Genomic DNA, 26276 nt, shown 5'->3' on the forward strand with positions numbered 1-26276 from the left:
GATCAATTTGAATATTTTTTGAAAATTTCCTATCGGAAAATTGGAACTCCGCACGGAAATATGTACGCTGTCAAAAATCAGGAGGGAAACTTAAGTGATTACGGATTTTTTAAAAATTTGAATTCATTTCGTCCCAGAGTTTTCACAAAAATCACTTCCCATACGAAGGAAATCGCATTTCTTTAACACGCAGTGATCTGGATTTTCTTTCACTCATATTCGAAATTTTAATACGAAAATAAACTCCTTTTAGAAGTGAATTTCACTCTGAGAGGATCAAATAAATAAACAGTCATCCGCTTCGTAGTTACTCCGCAATTTTTTTCAGTGTAGCAAAAAAATCTATGTAACATATATGCCTACGTAGATATCACCACATATATATCAACATATATGTCAATAAATTCGCAAAACTTATGGAACACATTTGTTTTTTTTGCACGTATGTATGTAATATATGTAGGATATAATTTTTGCATATATATTTTTTCACGCGGTTTACTACTTTATTATTCAAATTATCGCGGCGCGGTTTACAAATGAATTTGTTTGTTTATTTGAAATGAAATTAAAAAGAGCGGGAAAATGATTAAATATTAATTTGAATGTATAGGGATAGGAGGATGGTATTTACGGCGTTATTTTGAAATGGAATTTAGTATTGTGGTGCAACACAAGCCTTTTACTCGTGGGAAATTAGTCCGTGCGCAAGTGCAGCTTACATCAATACAGAATACCACAATTAATGTTAATCAAATTCATAACTTGAGTTTGCATTCTCGGCTTATTGGTTCGAAAATCCATAAATTTATTGTATTGTACTTAAACACCAAACTCATATAGACTCATACAGACAGCAAATATTTATTTTGTGAATCGTGATTATTTTCTATGCTTCTCGCGACAATAGAAATAATAACTATAAATTCAATTTAAATTATCAAACTACTGCAGGAATATTTCATTGCATTGCTTTCACGAAAAATATACAGTTAAATAACTTTCAGTTCCATTTAGTATTTTATCTCTGTAAATATTTCAGCGCAACAACTTTTTTCGGGTTCTCAAACATCCATTTATCAGGAACAATAGAATAATTAAATTGTTCGCGATAACGATTCCTTTTTTCACAAACTAATTAATACTGTAATCGATAAATTCCTTTGTTCAAGAATGCTGCTGACTAATTAATTTAGAGTTTACTATCATTAGACTCATGAATATATATGTCAAGTTAATAAATTTTTATTTAATTACAAAATTAACCCGTCGAAAAAAAATTTGTCATTAAAAATTTAATTTTAAGCGGATCACTGCTTGCATTTTTGATTCTCTGGTGTGAAATTCACTCCGAAATAGAGTTTATTTTATTATTTAAACTCTGAATTAAAGTAAATGCGGATTGAAATTTAATCTAGATCACTCTGAAATCACTCTGCTGAAAAAAAACTCTCTTTTTATTCTGTGTGCAGACTGATTTTTTTTTTAAACTTCTGAACTATTAGTAGATTCGGATTCAAATAAAATTCGTAACCATTCCAAATTCACTCCCGATTTTCTACAGTGTAATAGAAAAAAAATGGTGACACGCTTAGATATCCATTGACAAAATATCCAGCAGACAAAATATACGCGGATAAAAAATCTGTAGACAAAGTATCCGTAAAAAAAATTAAATTGATTAAATATTTGTCAATTTTTAGGATTTTCTGTCCGTAGATATTTTATTGCACACACAAAATTAGTGAAAAAGGAGCGCTATCTTTTACACCATTTTATGCGTGGGTATATTTTTGTAATTGCAAACACACAAAATTCGTGAAAAAAGAGCGCTATGTTCACACCTATTTATACACTGAGAGAAAAAACTGGTTTTCTGAACTATAAAGCCTCCACTATTACCCTCAGTTCAGATAACTACTATATAGTTGTAAAATGTACGATGATATTAGTTGTTTTAACTGAGTTATAGTTCAATGAACAATGACAATAGCGAACGTTAAGTAAAAAATGGTATTCTTACAACAAAAAAATAATGGAGAAAAATCCTTAGTTATATTCGTCGACGACTTACATGATGCTAAATTAATGAAATTATAATCGTACAATTGCTGAAACATTTGTGATTCTGCTGAAGTATAAGTTCTGAGAACTAATATTAAATAGTTACCACAACAAAACAAATGTTTAGTTAAAACTAATACTTTCAAATAATTTCGGGCACTATGATATAGTTCAAGAAACTACTCTCTTAAATTTGAAACAGTGAAAATAGTGACTATTCACTGTTTACTAGTGAAAAGTATGTCACTAATTCAAATAGTGGCATACTTTTCACTAGCAATAAGTGACTATTCACTGCCAAATAGTGATTGTCACGCGATTTTCACTAATTCGTTTTTAGAGGGTAGAAATATTAGTTAAGATGACTATTTTTTCAAAGCCATTACTTTCTAGTGACCACAACCATGCACTTTTCTCTCAGTGTATATGTATCAATCATATGTATTTTCGCATTAAGTATTTAATGAATTAAATGATAAATATTTATAAAATATGAATTTTAACTTTCTTCTACTGTTATTTTAACTATGAAAATTTTGATCTGATCAATTCATATCTTTGGTATGTTCATTTTCCGGATATTCTGTCCGTAGATATTTTATTAATCGGATATTATTTCCGCGGATCTGTAATTACGCAACCGAAAAAAATTATAATTAATATGGATAACAAATTTTTGGACTTTTTTCGTTATAAATCAAACCGTTGGTGTTAAACAAATAAAAAAATAACAAATTTACAGGGATTTTGAGTAGTTATATAGAGAAAATAATTTGATCATACTCAATCTATATCCACTCATCCGTCATACTCAACATTTAATACTTTAAAAACATATATGCGTACATAAAATATATATATGTCTATATAATATCTGTATGTACATATAAATGTGTGTGTATGTATATCGTCGTATCAATAAACTATTCAGAATATCTCGATTGACGTTGACGTACTGATGAAATATTGGTAATTGAATTTCCGTAATTAAATTCTCCTTTATTAGTCGACTATATCGTCTACGTAGTTTATCATCTAGATACATTGGATTATTATTTATTGAAAAATTAAACCCAGATATTTTATAAAACCCTCAATATCACTTAAATTAATAATTTCATTACAAACTTATGAAAACAGTAAACTCGAAAAAAAGTTTTAAATTATTTTCACCTAAAAAAATACCAAGTTGCTCCTTTTTTCTCTACTCCTTATCATCAACTTTTGCGAACTTGTTCATCACCTTTTCCACGACTTCTTTGAAACCATAACGCCTGAGGAAACTTTCATATTTCCAAACTTGATATACCGCGACCCAAACAAAGTAGGTTCACTTTGCTTACTTTAAAAAATAAAAATAAAACGACAAAGTATAAAAAAAATAAACGAAAGAAACTTGTTCCCGAGCATTTATATTCTTTGAGTTGAAAGTACGTCTTTGTCAAAAGTGTTTTATTCTTACTTATCTTAATAACTTAACACATTTTATAAATAACTTTTTCGAAAAAGCTAACTCTGATTAAATCGTAACGTAATGACCGTGTAACTTGGGTATAAAGTATCCAATTACTAACGTTCACAAGTGTTTGAATTTTGAATATAAGTCAAACTATTAACAAGTGTGCAATTATAACTACTAATTACTTTATAGTTCCTTTACATCCCTACTTTCCCGCCTTTTTTTAAAAAAGAAGTCTCCTGAACTTTTGTAATGAATATTAATTTTTTTACTTTAAAAACATGTTTCCAAGGAACTAGAACTCTCATCAAATATTACACACTTATCACATTACATTTGAATTTTTTTAATCGAATGTTATGATTTAAAAATTTTTTTTATATTTTTCTCTGACACTTTCCTACAGAAATTCTATTTTCCGATTGCTAATTTTTCTACTTCGATAAAAAATTGTGAATTTACAACACTGAGACCAAATATCACACACGTAAATAATTCCCTATCATATCAGTAGCTTCTGATAGAAATATTCCTGTTATCAAAATTTATTTACATTTTTCTTTGACAGTTTCTTACAGAAGTTCTATATTTCGGTTACTAATTTTTTCTTCGATAAGAAATTTTCGAAAATTTTGAATTTCTAAGATCGAGACCAAATATCACACACGTAAATAATTCCCTATCATATCAGTGGCTTCTGATAGAAATATTCCTGTTATCAAAATTTATTTACATTTTTTTCTGACAGTTTTCTACGGAAATTCTATTTTCCGATTACTAATTTGTCTACTTCGATAAAAAATTGTGAATTTCCAACACTGAGACCAAATATCACACACGTAAATAATTTCCTATCATATCAGTGGCTTCTGATAGAAATCCTGATTAAAATTCATTAATTTTTTTTCTTTTATGATTTTTACCGAAAATTCCGCTCTCCGTGTTTCCAATAACGACTATTAGTTTTGTCTTTGAGGAAGTACCTGATGGGAAGTAAACTCGAAAAATAGATGATTGATACCCAATATTACTTAAATATAATAACGTTATGGTGGCATATTTAACTTAAGTGGGTATTATAATTACGTTATAGTAAATTAAGCAGAAAAGCCCTAAAACAGTTCTCTGGGCCAGAAAATTCACAATGCGGACAATCAACTTGTTACTACGACTCGGCACTTTGTGTAATTAATTTTCTGTTAATACCACAAACAATATTTTGACATTGTTCATAAACATCTGCTAAGTATACATTGTCCGCCGCCGCATACACATAAAATTTTCCAACAATACACTGGTATTTGTGTAGAGAAAGAGAGAAAATTAGTATAACGTATACAATTAATATTGTTGAAGAGACAATGACCAAAGCGTATAAATAACACGCATGTGATTATAAATTCGACAAATTCCCATGATGCTAAATGAATTGTCGTGAACAATAAATGCTCTTGGCATATTTCACGCCAGTAATTATTTGTACAGGCCAATGTATATCAATGTGACATACCAGCGTGTACCTTTACCGCAAATTGTTTTAGAATGTTTTCCCAATTACTTTTCTCTATGAAACATTTCATTGCCTGTAATTACGTAATTTTGAAGATTAAAATCAAAACATTTAAATCGTATAAATTATACTCCCGCGTAACAAAATTTCAAACCAAAGTAATAATAAATTTTTTTTCTCGGCCGAAAAAAGGTCTAGGTAGCGAACACGGGTCTGAAAACTAGCTGAGCCGAAAAATGACCGAAATTAGGTCCAAAAAAAGATTGAAAATATTCCGACTCAATTTATTGGCTGATTTTCGGCCTGTTTATTAAAAATTATGAAATTTCGGAATGTTTTCGGCCTTTTTCAATCAAATTCTACTTCTTCGGCCTAATTTAGACTTCTTGGCGCATTTTTGACCAGGTCATATGTCAAGTGCCCACATTTCGAAGTGTTTTCAGCCTTTTTCAATAAAATTCTACGGTTTCGGCGTGATTTCGTCCGAATTTGAGCCTTTTTCGCGTATTTTCGGCCAAGTCATAGGACAAGTGCCCGGAAAATAATAATAAAAATAAGAAACAAAAATATTTTAATTATTTTCGAATAGCAATTAAATTTTTCGGACTAAACTTTAACAATTTATGTTTTGGAAATAATTACTTTCACGTATTCTGAGTTTATTTGTTAGCTTCCTGTACGGATACGAATAATTATTTCCACCCTGATTCAAACTGAAATTTACGTATTACACTAAATATATATGTGTATACCAAGAAAACTACTTAAACATGAGTATATATATGAATATTAATGACGATGATAATAATAAGATAATAAGTACTTGGAAAAAAAAAGTAGTTAAAGGTAAAATATGAAATATTAAATGTGAATAAATGTTCTCAGTATTTTAGTCCATGTACACGAGGAAGTTGCAAGTACTCTAAAAAATTTTATAAGTTTTTTTATTTGATTTTCATGTTTCAAGGTATTAAAATCCACTCTGACAATTTTCAAACTGACGTACATGTACATAGAAAAAATAAAATTTTTATAACGACAATGTTCGGTGCATACTTCTGTGGATTTAAAATGTAAACTTAACTTTATACATTTTCTATTTAAATATAAATCTACCTCGATTTACTTTAAAAAATTTTCTTAAAAAAACTCGAGAGCACGACTGAATCAACAACAAAAATCGAATAATTTCTCCTGTTAGTTTTGTTAAAAATTAAAAAAAAAAATTACGAAAATTAAATTAAAGTTGAAAAAGCCATTAATCTTGTGTTTTTAAAACCGTGTATATAAATTCTAGACTCCCATATATATTGTCGATCCTCAATTCCATTTTTCTCGTTCTTTCGATATTTTTATTATTTTACCTTTTCGTTTATTTATTATTTTTTTTTTTTTTTTCCCATAACTATTTGATGGATGTCTTCAGCTATATTCTCATATTATATCGTTGGATATTTCATAAAGTACTTCATACACAGGAGTGTTCGCATATAATACAGAGGAGGTCCGACAAAGAACCCGGGCAATCCCCCCGTCATCCGGTCGACAATTGACCACCGACTACAACCCAGAGAGAATGAGAGTGAGAGAGCTTTCGCGAACAATAAGCTCTACGCATTTCCATCCATGGTACAGCTACTCTCTGGTGTGTACACCAGTTCTGTAGTGCATGCTGCGACGATGGGGATGTAACACACAAGGGAGTCCTCGAGTGAATAACGATAAGAGGACCAAGAGCATCACAGCGTTGTTGCCTCTGACTCCTGGGTCACATGCCCACAAACATCTCTTATCGCTTTCAACTTCATTCTCCTAGTGTGTATTTGCAGTGTGTGTACGTGTGTGCGTCCCAGTCCACTGAATTACCATTCATCAGTTCATTGATACGATAAACCTTTTGTTTACTATTTCTTTTGCCTCCCTTTCAACTCTACCTCCACAAACACACATCTCATACATATTTAAATATACGTATATATGGAACAGAATGTCATATAACTTATGCGTACATTCACATTGACTTGTTTGTTGTTTTTTCATATATAACACATCGCATTCTAATGTATATATGTTATATATATATATATCAATGTACAAGTAAAGTATGAGTAGGATAGAGTGGATGTATAGGAGGTACTCTCATACATCTATGACTTTTTCTCATTCTCATTCTCTTTTAGTCCCACCCACCGCGTGCTAGCTGGTGTCACAGTATATTGACTGAGGGGTAGATTTTGTACCCCCGCGAATTTGTCGCGCCTGCGCAGTAACATTTACTCTTCTGCGGGCTTCATAACGGACGCCTTTGGTACTTACCACGCAGATTCTGCCCGACACCCAACGCACTTTCTTTCTCACCCCATTCTCGCTCACTCTTTCGCCACATTCACGCATACACGCGGTCTATTTCCCTCGTAATACATATTCATACATTCATCATATATATATGCTGATGTATAGGTATGTAGGTAAAGGGTAAAAAGTGTATGTGTGTCATACGTTTTCATTTAAACGGTTTACTATGAGCGGTAACTCAATAGCTTCAAATAAAAGTTTACTGGTCAGGAAGCCGCGATATCAGATATCGGCCGGGAAAATACCGCGGTGAAAATATATAAAAAAGAACATGCTTCTGACAGGTGCTAACGTACTTGGTGCTGCGATAGCACTGTCGTGAGACTCGCGGTTTCCCGGGACTTTGAGCTGGTAGTCGTGCCGGCACACTCGGCGCCAGCGAGACTAGTTTATTTGACTTTATTTTGCTGATACCGCGTGGGTTTTATAGATCTACGTTTGTACGTGAATTTATACGTGGATGATAACAGTGTGGTAGAGTTATCTAATAGATGGTGCAGATAAATATTTTAATTAAAGTAGATAATAGAAGATGTGTTGATAAAATTCTCATGTTGGATTTCAATAAATATAAATATATATATAAATAATAATAATTATTGTTACTGTTACTGTTCTCATTGAAAATAGTGAAATTTTTTTTTGTTGATGTGTGATTGTTAAATGATTTAGCTGTTATTGTGATGACGGTGATTTAATGGTTGATCCGCTTAAACTATTTTGGGTTTTAACCAACAGCACTTATTTAGGTAACGCTCAAAATTTATATCATTTTTGAATATATATATAGTAAAAAATTTTCGGAGTGAACGTGGATTAAATTTGGAGTGATTTTTTTTAAACTCCGGAAGTTCGAGTGACGGAACGAATCGGACAAATAAAATCCAGTCACTCCCAATTTTTTTACAGTATATATTTTAATTGCAATTAAGTTTATCAATATATGTAGTAATTGTTTGACGATATAACAAGTATCGAGTGGATAAAAAAAATATGTGTAGGCGTGAATGGGGAAAATTTTATTTCCATCAGTGGTTGTTTTAAAGTCATGTAATAAAAATGATTTTATTGTTAAATTTAATTACCGGGTTATCTGATACCGTTTCGAATATTTGTATCTCTGTTAATTATTTTTTTCAACAACACGAAATACGTCAATTTTATTTTTTTGTATCTCGGTGGTTTTATAACGAATACGTTATTTATTGTGGTGGATTTAAAATAATGGGCAAACTACATACACATTACTTGGTTTTAATTAATAAAATGCACGTTTTATAAATTAATTAAAAGTACATTTTCTTTGTGAAATTTTAATTAATGAGATGCCATTATTTTATATAAGAATAAAAATAATATTTATGGGTTTTTAAATAAATTATTTTACGTGGAAAATATGGTTTTTATTATTGACGTAAAAAAAGTAAAATTTACCACAACATTTTATTTTTTTTTCTAATGAATTATAGACACTTGATTTAGAAGTGGCCCATTTTTTATCATCGTGATGAAGGTAGACAATTTTTTTCATTTTTCTCTAGATTTTTTTTTTAAAGCTCACAGCTGAACGGACTCTACCACGAAAACCACTGAGTCTACTATGTCTATATATCCTTTATATATTTGTAGATATATACATATATATAAATGTGTATGTGAGAATAAGAGGAGCTAATTTGAAATTTTTTTTATTTCGCCCACGATCAAAGTGTACGAGGTCTTTTATTTTTTTTTTAATATTGGTATCCTATATTAATAATTTCCGAGCACTACGTTTGATTTCACCGACGAAAATTAAACATAAAAAAATAATCAACAGTTCCATTAAAATAGAAAAAAAAATGAACCTTCTGTTTATATTTTTTTTGCCATTGAAAATATAAAGGGATTTAAAAATATTGATAGAGATTATAAAAAAAAAGTAATAAAAACTAGTTTGATCCAGTATAAAATGTGTTTTGCTTTCGATAACTCGATTGCTACAAAGTCGTAAATCCATTTCAAAACACCACTTTGCAACTCTTCATTTATATCTTTTTCTCTCTTTAACACATATACCCCCCGTAAAATTTACCCTCTGTACTAAACTCTCTTTTTCCCGAGAGCTCGTTTCCCCAGTACTCCAGAGACTGAACAACATGGAGAGATTTAAACAGATCGCCCCAAACGATTTGTCAGAGTTTCTGATGCTCCCACTAGATAAGCGCTTCTCTAAAACTCCTTTTAGGGATCTCTACTTTACGATTTCGAGTTATGAACTCAAACTTTTATGGATATTCATATACATATACATACATTTACATACACATAATATATACATTAGACAAAGGGATTAACATCAAAGCTTTAGTTACACAAGTACTCTAATGATATCACATATTGTTTTTTTTATTATTCATGTGCGCAACTAAAAAAATTCAACTGAAAATGAAATTACGGAAATTATTTTTTTATTAGTTGATAAATTCATACCCTTATTAAATTGTCTCGTTAATTATTTTTCCATATTAGGTACAAGCCCTTATACCCGCTCATTAGTCGCTCACTTTAACTGTTTAAGGCGTTATTTTATAATTTTTATAAAAAAAAAATTACAACTAAAAATATTAGTATTGATAAATAATTATTTGTGAATCTAAATATATTAAACTATGATGTATCATATTATTTTCTACACGGAAAAAAATGATTGACAATAATTGTAGTTCAACTTCTAATTATTTATGTTATGTTCAATAACTAATGTCGTTTCAATCAGTAAAATTATGATTTTAATGTTTAAATTTAACAGTTAACCGTTGAAATATACTGCTTGACTATTTAAAATTACCACTTAAACCTTAAAAAACTACAAGACACTTGTCAAAAAAATGCATCTGTTATTAATTTCTTACGTTCTACTCAGTAATATTTACTGAGATTTGGTCTAGGCGCGCTGTTGACGAGAATCTCAGTAATATTTACTAATATTTTTTTTCCGTGTAATAGATTATAAATTTAAATTAAATGACTGTTTTCAAAATCGCGCTCAGCCGAGCATTTTTTACTTTAACGTTCATTCGTTAGATTAAATTTAGGTTACGTCAAATTTTTTAAGAATTGTTATAACTATATCTCATTAATACATTTTTAAAAGTCATGAAATTTTATATTATGAAAGAATAAAGTAGCATAATTTATAAATTATTTGTCCAAATCAATAAACTTATCATAGTTTAATTGATATTGTCTTTGAGCGACTATAGGGACATGTGTTAATCGAGTAATTTTACTCGATTAACGGTACGTACCATATGTAAAAATGTTAAAAGTGACATGTATGTTAAGTATGATGAAAATTGTACTCAAATTCTTTTGAATTAATTGCTTGTGATAAATAAATTTGATCATCGATTGAAATGAAAAAGCATACGTGTTCTAAAGAAGACACAGGAATAGTCAAATAATTATTTGTTTCTTCACATCTGTGAAGATAAGGAAGCGCACAATTTATATCAGTATCATTATTTACCCTAAATTAATCAACAGATAAAATTTCTTGGGCAATCGCATAATGTGCCGCCTCAATTTTAAAACCTTTCTCACCCTAACTATTCTGAAAACGAACGTATGTAGGCGCTACTGGAGTGAAATAGGGTTTAATTTCAATGAAGTTCTCTATTTTCTAAAACCGATTTCACCCTGACGTTCAGACTAAAAACTATACTAGGTTGAAACAGAGTTTAAGTTGAAAAAAATTTCGACTCGGGACATCACAACTTTTAGTGAGCGACTATGGGTACACTCAAGGACCTTATTTAAAAAAATAATAATAATTAATTATCAAGATTATTCTTCAAACTTAAATTTTATTCTAATACTCGAAACTTCAAAAAATAACTAAAAAAAAAATATGGTTTTACATTTTATTTATTAATTTATATTGAGTGATTTAATCTCATTCCAATGAAAAGTGAGCGGGTATAGGAGCTTTTACATTTTAATGAAAAATATTACAGACTATGATTTTATTTTTTAAACTCCGAAGTAATTAATTAAAAATACTTGAAACATTAATGTAATAAAATACGTCAATATTACTGATGCATTTATTAAGCAAACTGTTGATGGAATTTACAATTCAAAATGAAATACCCCGCGGAATTTATTTAATACGATATGTTGTATCGTTCCGCTCTTTATAATGAAGTATGATATATCGGATTAAGGGAATTAATTTATCAACATTTATGTTTATCATAAAATATACGGGAAATATATATACGAGTACGTATCCAGTATTCAGTATCCAGGTTATTATGTACTTTGTAGTATGTTATGATTCGCGTATAAAATTCTCATAGACTTCGCGTATGGTGATAACGATATTGCTATTTTTTTCAACGGCATTATTTATTTTCCGCGTCACATTATTCATTCACATATACATTACGTACTTTAGCTCATGTAGACGTAAATTTACTGTTTCAATACGTCATCCAAATTGTGTTCGGTTTTATGCGCGGATCTTTTGTGGCTTACACAGATTTTTTTTGTTAATTTTTTATAAGCAAATGAAAACGCTTTTTAAATTTTGTGAAAAGTTTTTATCATTTAGAGAGCGAAAAATCTTTTTATCACAATATGTTGATGTTTTTTTCTTTTAGAAATTTAATTTATAAAGTTTGATAACCAGAAAACGGGGTCACTACTTTTTAATAAAAATCTATAAAATAAAATTTTAAAATCCATTTCAATCAAAATTTTATTTTCAGTTTCTTTTTATTTCTTTTTATATTTTTAATAAGAAAAAAAAAATTATCCTGAAGTTAGCAGACAATTAAAAATTTTAGGATTTTATTTTGAACAATTAAATTTGAAGGAAAAAAAAAGCTGAAAAAATGCACATGTAGAAAATTGAAAAGACTATGAGTGCAGGTTTTTAAATATTTTGTTAAAAAATCCAAAAATTATTAGACGTCGGTTAACTTCAGGATCATATTTTTACGATCCTGAAGTTAGCAGACAATTAAAAATTTTTTGATTTTATTTTGAACATTTAAATTTCAAAAAAAAAAAAAAAATCAAAAAATGCACATGTAGAAAATTTAAAAAACTACAGGTGCAATTTTTTCAAATTTTTTTTTTTTTATAATTCACTGTCTAAAATAAAATCCAAAAATTATTAGACGTCGGCTAACTTTAGGATCATTAATTTTTTTTTAAAATTTTAATTTTATTCTTAAAAGCAGGAAATCAAAGAAAGTGAGTCAGCTGATTTGAATCATAGAATTTGCATAACTTTATCAGCAACTCATTTTACCTCTATCTTTATTTTATCTAATAAATTTAAGATAAAAAAACGAAATATATATATATATAATCGTAAATATTAATGCAAGTTGCATAACAAATTGAGTAAAAGAAATAAAAAAATCCATTTTTCCCTGAAGAATTTATTAATAAAATTTTCTACAACTACCCAATTCTTTAATATTCCATCCAATAAAATATATAATGCAGAAATTTCATTATTGAATTTTAATAGAATCATAAAAAAAAATCTGGACCGTCAATAAAAGTCTAAATTAGACTGAAACCCTACAAAGTCGAAATAAAAAAATAATTCAAGAAAAAAAAAACCTTTAAATTATTACTTTCAATTTGTATCTCAACTCGGAAAGCAATCACCAGAAGTTTAACTTGTAACTAGACTAAACAACTTTCTTGAAACAAAAGAAATAAAAAAAAATAACGCGTACTTCCATACAAGTTTTTTTCAATAAATTTTCAGTCATGTACTCCACAGTTTTCAGTACTTTACAAATTGAAAAGCCCGCGGAATTGTAAAAATAATAAAAATAAAAACATAAATAGCTAAATCCTCAACAACAGTTTATATAACAAATTCCACTTGTGTAAATAAATAAAATAATTTAGTTTCGTAGCAAGACGCAGTTATATCCAGTAGCTGACGATGCATCCAAGCAATTTGCTGATAGCATTATCGACCAATATCCGTTACTCCGTCTAATGCAATCTGTCCCTATATATATAGGTCCCTATAGATATAGATATGTACATATATATGTATATAAACTCTTGGTATGCTTCAATGCGTTTTCCTTTTCCCAATACCTCTTGCAACATTGTCTTCCATGTCATCCCTTTAATGTATTATTCTGGTAAATGTTTGATCAGTACATTTATACTCAATTAAATCAATTGTTCATGTAAATATTCTGCTGTTGCAGCATCTCTATTTACTTGCAATTAAATAAAATATATACCAAACCCTGAATAATAAATATATACTTTTAGTGACATTTAAATTACGCTAAAAATACACTTTTAATATTCGACTATAAATTTATCAACAATTTCTCATCGTTTACATTTTTTTCATCTTCAATTTGACATTTTATAAACTTTTTTTTTTCACTGCAATTTCCTGTACTCAATTTACTATTCAATAATCTATTGATGTAAAAAACTGTCACGTCATAAACTTTTTTTTTCGTAAAATAATTATGTGGAAAAAGTTAAAAGTAATTTTTTTTTTATATTTTTAATATAAAAAAAAGAAAAAGAAAAAAAATGTGATTAAAGTATATATTTATAGTCCTTGAATATAAATTAACTAGGTGTATTGAATTTTATTTCTATTAGTATTTTCCTCTGAAATTAAGTCGAGATGGATACATATAACGTGCGAAGTTGATAGCTCCAAGCCATATCAAGTGCTATAGAGGATAGCGTTTCCTTCATCGAATTTAATCTCACTCAAAACCCATTGTCAGTGTAATTCTGCAATCTCCACCTCTTTTCTACTATTAAATCCTGTTAAAGCCTTGCCCTGTTATAAATTCCACTCGCAATTATTCGCCGTCCATGTAATGCAAAAATAAAACATGACGAGTATTAAATTTTAGATACATCATAAAAAATATACTACGGCAATAAAAAAAGAATTTTGATAGCTGTAATACGTGAGATTATGATTCTTTTATTCTTTTATGTCAAATCTACATTTTTTAATATGGATAGAAGAATCTCTTCCCGATGTAATATTGGGTTTAATGTCATACATATTGAGGAAATTTCATTTTAATATTCAAATTTTTTAATATTCTTCTAAAAAAAATACATACTGGAAATAATATTTTTCAGTTGTGAAAAATTTGACCAGTCCATTGAAAAATAACGGAAACTATAAAAATATCAGTGATTTTAAATGAATGAAAAATATTTTCAAACTCGATAGACTGGAAGAATCAAAAAACAACGAATTCAAACTTAAAAAATCGGAAAAACTCGAAAACTTCCCGCTGTTTTCGAGCTCGAAGCTGAGTCTAGATTTCCTATAGAATTTCTTGGCGATCCAGATAAAAATAAAGGCGTCGGATAGATGTTTACACAAACACTCACTCTAAGGGCCTCAAAACCGGGAGATCTGATAAAAACTCGATTTTTGAATATTTTTGAAACTAAAAATTTCAATTACTACATACTGGAAATAATATTCTTCAGTTGTGAAAAATTTGACCAGTCCATTAAAAAATCACAGAAACTATAAAAATATCAGTGATTTTAAATGAATGAAAAATATTTCCAAACTCGATAGACTGAAAGAATCGAAAAACAACGAATTCAAACTTAAAAAATCGGAAAAACTCGAAAACTTCCCGCTGTTTTCGAGCTCGAAGCTGAGTAAATTTTCTATAGAATTTTTTAGACGGCGATCCTAATAAAAATGAAGGCGTCGGATGGATGTTTACACAAACACTCACTCTTAAGACCGATTTTTCAAAATCGAACCGAAACTAATAACTTCTCTTTATTTGAAAATTTGGCGGGAAGTTAAAAATTAAAGTTTATTTAAAGAACTGACAAATATTCAAAGGAACAAAACATGAACTTTTACTGAAAATTGTAGAAATTTGTTTTCACTTTTCAAAAATAAAAATACGAATTTTTCTGTTTTCAAAAAATTCATAAATTTTGTGATTTCATCTAAAAATTTGTTTATATCACAAAACAAATTTTTCATTAAAATCTATTTTCCTCTGATAATATTTTCACTATTGAGTACTCGAAAAAAAAGAATAGAACTTTCAAAATAATTCAATAGAACAAAAATAAAATTATGCAAGAATAAAAAAATTTACACAAATAAAAAAGTTATTTCGATAGTATGCGTGTGAATCTCAACGAAAGAAATTGAATGCTCAATCGGAAACGCTGTAGGAAAACGTGAATATATATATATACACATATATGTAAATATATATATATGTATATATAAAAGATATGTTGAAAATACGTAGGAACAATTCCGATTCTATTTTCAAAGTCTGCCTTTACGAGCATTCATACTGTGATGGCATTATATATATAGTAATGAAATACTTTATATGCGCATGGCATTAAGCGATATCAAATAATATTACAAGTCCTTACAGTTATGACAACTAGTAAAGTCACGTCGTTGAGTATTTGAAATAGCCCGGGCGAGTTCATAAATTATCGCGAGTAAAATAGCTGTAGGCTATCAGAGATAAATCAAAAACTTCGGCAATTCCTCATGCATATATTCCTCATTAATTTTTTATACCCTTTCAAATAACCGACCCAACAAATTTAAAAACTCTGTACCGCTCTACACTTTATATACATTACATTAATTAATGTAAATTTAATTGCATGCATTATTTATGGACTATAATTGATTTATTTGAAAAACCGGCAATTTGATACCCGTTTGATAATAAATTTATAATCAATCGAGAGGAACAAAATTTCGCAGTCACTCGAACAAATGCCGGGCAATTGATATTTTATCCATTCGATACATATTTTCCTTTTATCTGATCCTCTGACAAACATTCCATTTCATCAAAAGCTTCATGCAATATATCTGGATTCCATTGTATTGGCTTTTGTGAACTTGCATTTTTCACTCAATTTTTTGTAAATTTTATCATATTTACTTCACACCCAACATTTATATCCGCATCTCAAACAAAGGAAACCCGTTTTTGATGTCCATGCATCGTTTAATTTATATTCTAAATCCCTAGGAAAATCAAATTCAAATTCAAATTCAAATTCAAATATTTGTTCGCCAGCTCAATAAAAATTCAATTAATAAAATATTTTCTTGATCCTCTCACTTCTATTATCCTCAGAAATTTTTATAACAATTACATGTTTTACACTGTAATCGAATTTATCATTTTCATAACCTTTTTCATACATATATATATATATATATATATATATATATATATATATATATATATATTTATACACCCTCTTACTGATATCTCTTCACGAAAGCACTCAAGCTTATAATCCAATTTTCTTTATACTCATATATATACATATATATGTACGTCATCCTTATCCTTCTCAGTAACGAGGATTTCATCCTATCAAAGTCGTAAGTGAACTTATTGCAGTTTCACTATCTGTAAAATTGTCCTGGCCCATTTTATCAGACTTTTTTATTATTTTCTCTACAGCTCTAATAACCTGCTGGAAAAATAATAATAACTTTCCTAAAAAATTATATGAAAACACCGACATCTTATTTAATTCAAAAATCTTTAAAATTTATTTAAATTTCTCTTTAAATTTCAATGTTACTACTTATTATTTTTTCACCCTACGCTTACTAGTGTCACTTTCTGTGCACTGGTATGTTAATTAACATTTTCATTTCATGAGTATGTTACCCTAGTAATTTTTTCTTCTAGTTTCATTTTACTCCGGGATATTTATAAAAAAAAAAAAAACATTTCCGCGACTCTTCTGTATTAACAGTGCGATTGCAAGTCGGTCATGCGAATGGGAACGCATACTTTAGGTAAAAAATAAAAAAAAGTCTTAAAGTTTAAATAACACGAGCAACATGTGCCTCATGAATATTCCTTACTGTCCTACTACTAATTACAGGACCCTCGCGGTCTTCTCTAACCGTGAAAACTAAGCCAATTAAGATTATTATTTTTATTGTTCTACAGGACACGTATCTTCCTCATTATATGTGATTTATTTAAATGTATTATAATATTTATTAGGGTGGTCGTTAAAAATTGAATTTTCTCAGGCGCCCCTTAAAAAGCTTCTTTTTAGTAAAAAAATACGTGGGGAATTTGGTTTTTTCTTTTTAAGTAAAAAGAACACGTGCCGCAGATCAAAGTTCATTTTTCGATACAATCGCGGTTTTTTTTAAATATCTCATGAAATATGCAGATTAGAGGAAAAAACCATAGAAACAATTTTGTAGGAAATTAAATTCTTGACAAAAAAGGTCATGTTCATTTTTTTTATAAAATGTGTATTTATGAAGATATTTCAAAAAAACTTTTTAGATCTGATGAATTGAGCGTTTTAAGGATTTTTCTGAAATATCTTCATAAATACACATTCCATAAAAAAAATGAACATGACTTTTTTTGTTAAGAATTTAATTTCCTACAAAATTGTTCCTATGATTTTTTCCTTTAATCTGCATATTTCATGAGATATTTAAAAAAAACCGCGATAGTATCGAAAAATGAACTTTGATCTGCGGCACGTGTTCTTTTTACTTAAAAAGAAAAAACCAAATTCCCCACGTATTTTTTAACTAAAAAGAAGCTTTTTATGAGTTGCCTGAGAAAATTTAATTTTTAACGACCACCCTAATATTTATATTTATTAAGAAAATAAAATTTCAGTTTCTTTTGTTCCTCTGAAAAAAAAAATAATCTCCATTGTAATTAAAAGCGAAGAAAAAATAATTAGTTTAATAATAAATTTTTAACTCGAAAAATAATAATAAAAATACACAGACTATTTAAGCTCCTTTTTTTTATCACTGCTTTTTTTCGTAGCATATATAATCCTATTTGTACGTGTGTAGAGATTATATTATAATTGTATTATTAGCAGAGTACGTTTTATTCTAACATTCGTTGTATGAAAAACTCGGAAAATTAATTTAACTCTGAGTGTACAGAAAAAAAAATTAAACAAATTAGAATAATAATTACTCTCGAAAAAAAAACTAAGTAAATAAACACTAAACAAATTTGTTTCAAAGTTAGAATTAAAAAAAAAAATTTAATATTTTTACTGTAGACAAATAGAACACGACAGTATTTAAAAACTGAGGCGTTTACTCTTGAGAGTAAAGAGTAAAAAAATAGTATGAAAGCTAGTTGGATCTTGTGCTTGATCAAACAATTTCAACTTGAGTTTAGTATTGACGTAGCAGCTGAAAATGAAACAGCAAAGATCAAATATATTTACCGAGTAATCATGATTAAATGCCTTTGATTAATAAAAAGATATAAGTCTTTGTACCAGAGGATAACTATCTATTGAATGATTAACATTTTTATTAGAAACGTCTTAAAAAAAATAAAAAAAAAAGTAAAAACTTTTATTCAGCAATAAAAAGTTCGCGACCTTAAAGTTTTTCACTCATTTATTTTAAAACTCATTGCAATTTTTCAATTCACACAACTCTTTTTCACATAAATAACTATTCCAAGCGCACATAAACCAATTAAATTAAAAGACTTATTGAATTAACTTTTAATTTATTTAACTTGTAACGTAATAGCGAGTAATGCTTGAAAAATATTACCGTAGCGTAAAAAAATAAACTCATTACAAAGCAGTTTTCTTTATGTTTCATATTACGATGAATTAAAAAAGAAATGAACTATACTTATTACAGAAGGTATTTAATTTTACTTCAAGTCTCTGACTGTTGTCTCGAGATGAATTATCTAGTACAATGTACCCGGTGGTAATACTAATTAAACTCAATGTTGTTCACTCTTAGTCTTTCTCTAGTCTCATACTATTCTATGTTTTGTTAAACCCGTGTATCAAGTTTATCGTCACCTATATTGCTATTCCGCCAGTTAATTTATCACAACATTTAATTATAAATTTAATTTAAATTTAACTTTTCGTTTTTTAGTTTTTATTACGACTTTTTGTACCAGTGCAGGGTGGCGACTAAGAAATTATTTTAAAATTCTCTAATATTTCCCGGTTTTCCAGTTAAGGTTTTCACATTTTTCCCTGATTCAGAAATTTTATTCGTATCATTTAGATATTCAAAGTTTTTATTATATTCTCATTTTTAATAATTAAATTTGACAATTAAATCATGCGAGATACCAGAAAAAAAGGGCAATAAAATAAATTAATGTTGTCTACTTTTGATTATTCGATGGTAAAAATGTATAAGTTAAAAAATTTAATAAAAAATTTTATAATTAAAATAAATTAAAAATACACTGGTTACAAAAATGAAGGGATATTAAAAAAATTTGAAATTTTTTAGTAATTCTCAACAGTTTGTAACTCAAAGGAAAATGGTCGTACAATAAAAACAAAAAGTCAAACTGTACACGGAAATAAAAAATAGTAGTGGCTACTCTCTGGGATAGTACTGAGTACTTTCTGTAAAAAAAAAATTCAGACAGTACTTTATGCTATCTAGACTGTATCCACTACTATCCGTGATAGTACTCAGTACTAACCCAGAGAGTAACCACTACTATTTTTTTTTTCCGTGTAGCTTCAAGTGTCTAGTTTTCTGATCTGGGTCTTTAAATTTTTTTATTATGCACGTTTCCGGAGCAATAAAAAATCAATCATCATTATCGAAAAAAATTTATTGAAACTCGAAGACCGTTTTTAAGACGAGCAAAAATTTGGTAAATTTCTTTTTCGATAGTTTTCTTAGAATTACTTCAGATCAGAAAACTAGACACTTGAAGCTACAATTTGTCTTTTTTGTTTTTGTCGTATGACCATTTTCCTTCGAGTTACAATCTGTAGAAAATTACTTTAAAATTTGAAATTATTTTTAATTTTGAACTGTCACAAATTAATTTCCGGATACTTTTCGAAATTCCCTGACATTTCCATGATATTTCCCGGTTGCATTAAATTCCCTGATAATTCTCGGTTTTCCCGGTTCGTGGCCACCCTGCAGTGTTGGTTTTAAATAAAATTTTTATGAAATATTATTTGTTCAATTTAAAAGTAAGTGAATTCATTTTTGTACTTTATTTGTTTTATTTCTTTTTATATAAAAATAATTTGTAGCTTGAATAAATATAAAACATTCTCTACTGATATGAAACAACTGGGGCGTAAGAAAGAAGATTTTTCCTTCAATATATCCCCGTGAGGCATCGTTTGTGAGGTGTAAAAATCACTCCACTCTACATCCTGACTCGCAACTGTAAAAACCCTAGACACTGAATCGCTACTAGATATATATTTTTCATTTATGCGATAAAAAAAAATTATTATCATTCTTTACAAAAAAAAAGCTTGAAAGTTTTTAATTAAAATTGTATTTATCCAGTTTTTGAATAAAAAATTTATTCAAAAAAATTTAAAATGAAAGCTTTTGTTAACTTTATGTTTGATTAAATGCGAGCGATTCGAGACCTGAATCGGGCTTCAATTAAGGGCCCGATGAAGTATATCGAGTTAAACGTTGCTTAGATATTTAATTAAATTGCATTAAAGCATTCTATCTAGCGTAGTTCTGTGAAGTATAAATTTCTCAAAGCTTTTTGATTAAACCAGAGAACAAAAAAAATTTAAAAAGCTACTGAATGGTTTTTTAATTATTTTTCATTTTTTTCATGGCAAGTAATAAAAGCGATACATTTTATTAACTTGATATCAAAGTTGAGTCCGAAGAGTTTTCCTCACTTTTTTAGTTTTATAACAGACAGCTCGTTATAAGCCTCCGTTTAAATTTTAAAAATTACAAGCCAAGAATAGGAAAAAAATAGACAAGTTAATAATGAAAATTTACTATCGATTTTGCGGGAATATTCGCACTGTGAGCACTAGAAAAATCGAAGTACGGCAGGTGACGATACGTCAATATGACGTTTAAAATCATGAAATAAAATAGGCTTATAACCGGCAGTCAAAGACAAAACTAAACACGAGGTGGAAAAATTGAAATTCAAAGAAAAATTTTCCCGACGTCATCTAGTCCAGGCTTATAACGAGCAACCGAAGACAAAATTAAACGCGGGTTGGAAAAATTGAAATTCGATGAAAAATTTTCCCTACGTCATCTAGACCAGGCTTATAGCGGGCAGTCAAAGACAAAACTAAACACGGGGTGGAAAAATTGAAATTCAAAGAAAAATTTTCCCGACGTCATCTAGACCAGGCTTATAACGAGCAACCGAAGACAAAATTAAACGCGGGGTGGAAAAATTGAAATTCGAAGACAAATTTTCCCGACGTCATCTAGACCAGGCTTATAACGAGCAACCAAAGACAAAATTAAACGCGGGGTGGAAAAATTGAAATTCAAAGAAAAATTTTCCCTACGTCATCTAGACCAGGCTTATGACGGGTAGTCAGCTGTGCTTGTAATTTTTTTTACTTTTTTTAATGTTATATAATTAATTTACGATTGTCAAATAAACTGAAAAATTTAAACGTCGACACAAAGCATCAGTTATTTGTTATTTAACACCGTGAGTTTTTACGAAAAAATTCAAGCTGTCATAGAGAGAATAAAAAAATAGCATTGGTATTTACTCGTCGGTTTTTAAATTCTGTCATACGTCATCAAGTGTTTGATGTCAGTTGGGCCGCGGTGGATTTTCACTCTCTCATTTTCGGAACGTCACTCAATGAAATTTCACATCAACATGTACGCCTGAATTTGTGCATTTTGATATTAAAAAAAAAAGTAGATAACAAATATTCCATCATTCACTTTGAGAAATAAATAAAAATATAAAAAGTTATCGGTTATTTGAATGAAAAAGATTTATGCAATTAAAAAAAAAAAAAAAACTGGGTAAATAGTCGGTTTTGTTTAAAAATTACGGTATGAATATCATGAAAAGTACCTTTTATAAAGTAAAAAATAATAAAACTGTATCTTTTTTGATGAGTGTAAAATATAAAAGTAAAACTAAAAAATAATAATAGACTGCGCATACATAACTTTTATATTTTTTCGGAATATCACATAATACGAGCTTACTCATAAGCTTCTATTTTGTCTTTTTCTTTCATCCGTATACTAGATATCTTGGCATGAATTCAAGTGTCGTTGGGCGAATTGAAAACGGCCATTCGAGCGCTCGATTTACTTTCTGATAACAAATATCTATATCTATATCTATATATGTTTCATATATAACTATACAAAAGTCACGTATCATTCACCGCATTCCAGATATTCTTTAAACTTTTTTATTTGTTATTTCAAAAACTCTTATTTTTTATTTCCTACCGTTTGTTCATTCATATAAAAATATATATCCAGAAATGCGATGCCCAGCATTTTTAGCATTCTATCGAAAAACTCAAAGCAAATCGCGACAATGAAAAAAAACAATCAAAAAAACTAACGACACAAATGCGGCATGGTTAAAATACAGTTAGCATCAGCCAGCTCACCCACGGCACTTTGCCGGGATATTTTTCGCGATAGGAAACCTCGTAGGTGGAAAATGAAGATAAAAAAAACACAAAAAACGGTTTGTAAAAAAAAAAAGTGCCTTTTCGTGGGATCGCTCGGGCGTAGAATTGAGCGTGATTAATGTTGACAATGACTAGACTTGGGATAAAAAAGAAGAGGATAGATGATGATAGAGATGCATAGAAAGCATCAGTAGAGGTTGACAAATATAAAAGTGTGATCGATATTAAGTAGAATGGCTGTGTGACATTGCCCTCAGGGTTAAAGAGCTTCGAAATGAGCCATTGCTATGCTAAATTTTTGAAATATTGCTTTTTTTTATCATTATTTATTTTTTGTTGCCATTCAGCTGTCACTGTTGTTACGAAAATTTTCCACTGTAACAAAAAAATATATATATATATATATATATTAGGGTGGCCCAAAAAAACCGACTATTATTTTTTCGAGTCTCTAATGAAAATTTGTTAGTTTAAGATGTTTTAAGAAGCCTCTCCAAAAATCAGCTCGATAAAAAATTTTCAAGAAGTCGCTCACGAATTTTGAAAATATCAAAAATGATCGAAATTCGGATTTTTTGTTTCTGAATTTTTTCTTCCTCGTGGCAACAATATTTTATATCTGTAAAATTATGACTGTGCTGAAAATTTCAGCCCAATATTTAAATATTTAAACGGCGCTCAAGAATTTTGAATATTAACTGATAATATGTAACTAATAGTTTGAATTAGTTTTTATATTTTTTCATAACTCAATTATTGTCATCTTACTTAAATATAACTTTTGCATAACCAAAAATATACAGGACAGTCTTAAACAATAAAATTTGGTAAGTTTTGAATAAGCAAAAAAACCTACAAATTGAATAAAAAATAAAAAAGTATGTAAATAACTTATTATTTCGATTTCTCGGGTTATATTTTCATTCATTGTCATGCAAATTGATGATGAAAAAATCGAGAAGTTTTATTATTAAAATTTAAGGGTCGCTCGAAAACATCCAAGAGACAGTACTCGGAGACATTCAAAATTCTTGAGCGACGTTTAAATATTTTAATTTTGGGCTGAAATTTTCAGCGTATCCATGATTTTACAAATATAAACTATAGCTGCCACGAGAAAGAAGAAATTTAGAACAAAAAAATCCGAATTTCGATCATTTTTGATATTTTCAAAATTCGTGAGCGACCTCTTGAAAATTTTTTATCGAGCTGATTTTTGGAGAGGCGTCTTAAAACATCTGAAGCCAACAAATTTTCATTAGAGACTCGAAAAAAAAAAATAGTCGGTTTTTTTGCACTACCCTGATATATATGTGTGTATATAAATACAAATTTAGATATTCTATAGCGGATTGATTTTGCCATCAACACACACACAAAATCAACAGAATAACTATCAGACTTGCTGGCACCTCCAGCAACTCATTACGCAAATTTTGGATGTATTCCAATTTAGTCTATCATATCTCCATCTACAAATCTCTATACAAACACGTCAAGTTTGATTTTAATGTAAACAAAGTACGTAAGCAAACAATCGCGACATGTCCGATAAAAAATAAACTCTGTCAGCGTAACGGTAAAAATTTTATGTGATTTTTAAATTTTAAAGTCTGTTTTAAATTTTTAATTCCAGTCATAAATTATAAACTAAGCTCGTTAAGACGTTAAGACCTAGATAAATTTGTTTATATTTATTATATATATATAAAAAAAAAAAAAAAACGGAATTACCCATTAAACTTTCATGATGGTTTGTTTATTTATATTTTAAATAAATATATATTGACTAATAAATAATTCATATACTAAATTAAAATATCCCTGGAATTAATTTGCAACTGAATCACTCTATCAGATGCTTTTTTTTCGCCAACGATAAAATATATATTTAAATCGCTAATTAATGAGCTTTCGACCGTAAAAAAAATTAATATTGGAGTTATATTTGAATATTCAAGTACCCAATCAATACGTCCTCATTAAAACTCAATTATTGCAATAAAAATATTGGCTTAATAATAAAAAATTCAGGATTTAAACTTTGAATTAAAGATTTTAAATTTTCAATCGTAATATTGTTATATATTTTATATATGTGTTTGTCTATAAATTTGAAATTTCACATTACGAATTAAAAAAAAAAATTTCTTAGAATTGAAGACAAATTTTTTAACCCCAGAAAAATTTTTGGGACAAGTAAAAATTTTTCGCGCCAGAAAATCCTTCTTTTCTGTGCATAAAAATATGAGTAATTTTGAAATTAGTAACGCGATGTATACCTAGATATGTATCGAACATATGTATGTGTAAACATACGTCTCATTGTCTAAAATAAATGCCCCCGGACAACGGCAATTAATTATCAAATTGATCATGACATAACTCATGAACTAATCTCCGGAAATAGAGTTTGAATCACGGGGTAACACGGAGGTCGGCAGTTGGCAGTTAATTGTTGAAATGGCCCAACGAGTACTGAGAATTTCGAGTACTGTACGAGTGTGTGGGTATATTGTGCTATACACACCGCATCCATACACATACAACACACACTTAACAGGAATGTTGAAGACAAAGAGCCATAAAATATATATATATATAGTGCTCAAGGAAGCCCGTATATACCGTGCCGCCGTAGAACCCTTCTATAGCAGATAGATATAGCTAAAGCTATCCGACAATCTCTAGTCTAGTAGCTATCTACTTGTGTATATTGCAGAGTACCTTTTTAGGTGGAGTTTTCGTATAATACAAGCGCAAGTCTGTATTCGAGATTTTGGAATAGAGAATAAGCAATCGGGTGTAGCACAGGGCGCGGCCAAGATACGAATTTCCACGCGTTCTCACCCCATACCTTTACCATACCCATACCCATGCTCATACCAACTTCTAAACCTCTTTATATATGTACCTATATGTAGTATAGTTTAAAGTTGGATAGAGCAGAGGTGGACGAATGTTGGACAAAAGTGGGGAGCTTGATCGATTTCTTACCCCGTGGCCCAGTAACGCGCTCTATACCTATACCTTCACCGCCCACCACTACCCGACATCATTTCCAACCCCTTCATCTTTACCCCCTCCCATAACTTTGTTCACCCCTTTATCTTGGTGGTGGGTCTCTATCGTGCTCACGGGTCTGGTCCAGCCGTCGAGACTTTGGCTGTCGCCATTCCAAGGCGCGAAACGAAGAAAACACATTTTCCTTGTTTACGAGTTTGTTCCTTCGTGAGGTTCAGTCTTTTTCTTTATTTCTTTATTTCTTCTTGGACAAAACTGGAGTCAGGTTATTTTTTATTTTTGTTCTTTCACTCTGGGCCAATGCTGATAGAGCATTCTCTGCTCCTGTCTCCAGTCTAGCAGAAATGAATAGCGTAAAATGGTCAGTGTATTGACCCAAAGGCTCTGAAATACCGG

At 29.3% G+C, this 26276-nt stretch overlaps 1 protein-coding gene across 3 annotated transcripts in view; it reads left to right on the forward strand.

Annotated features, from left to right (window-relative positions):
• Positions 1 to 26276, forward strand: part of LOC130667837 (neural-cadherin) — an 87626-nt gene that overhangs the window by 47063 nt on the left and 14287 nt on the right. The window contains exon 1 of one of the 3 annotated variants that reach the window (XM_057469701.1): positions 7986 to 8137. The exons of the other annotated variants lie outside the window; for them this stretch is intronic. Coding sequence (XP_057325684.1) covers positions 8086 to 8137 — 52 coding nt within the window. The 5' untranslated portion in view covers positions 7986 to 8085. Of the gene's footprint in view, positions 1 to 7985; positions 8138 to 26276 lie in introns of those variants that run through there. 3 annotated transcript variants of the gene reach the window in all.

This window comes from Microplitis mediator, chromosome 5, assembly GCF_029852145.1.
Source record: "Microplitis mediator isolate UGA2020A chromosome 5, iyMicMedi2.1, whole genome shotgun sequence".
Taxonomy (NCBI): domain Eukaryota; kingdom Metazoa; phylum Arthropoda; class Insecta; order Hymenoptera; family Braconidae; genus Microplitis; species Microplitis mediator.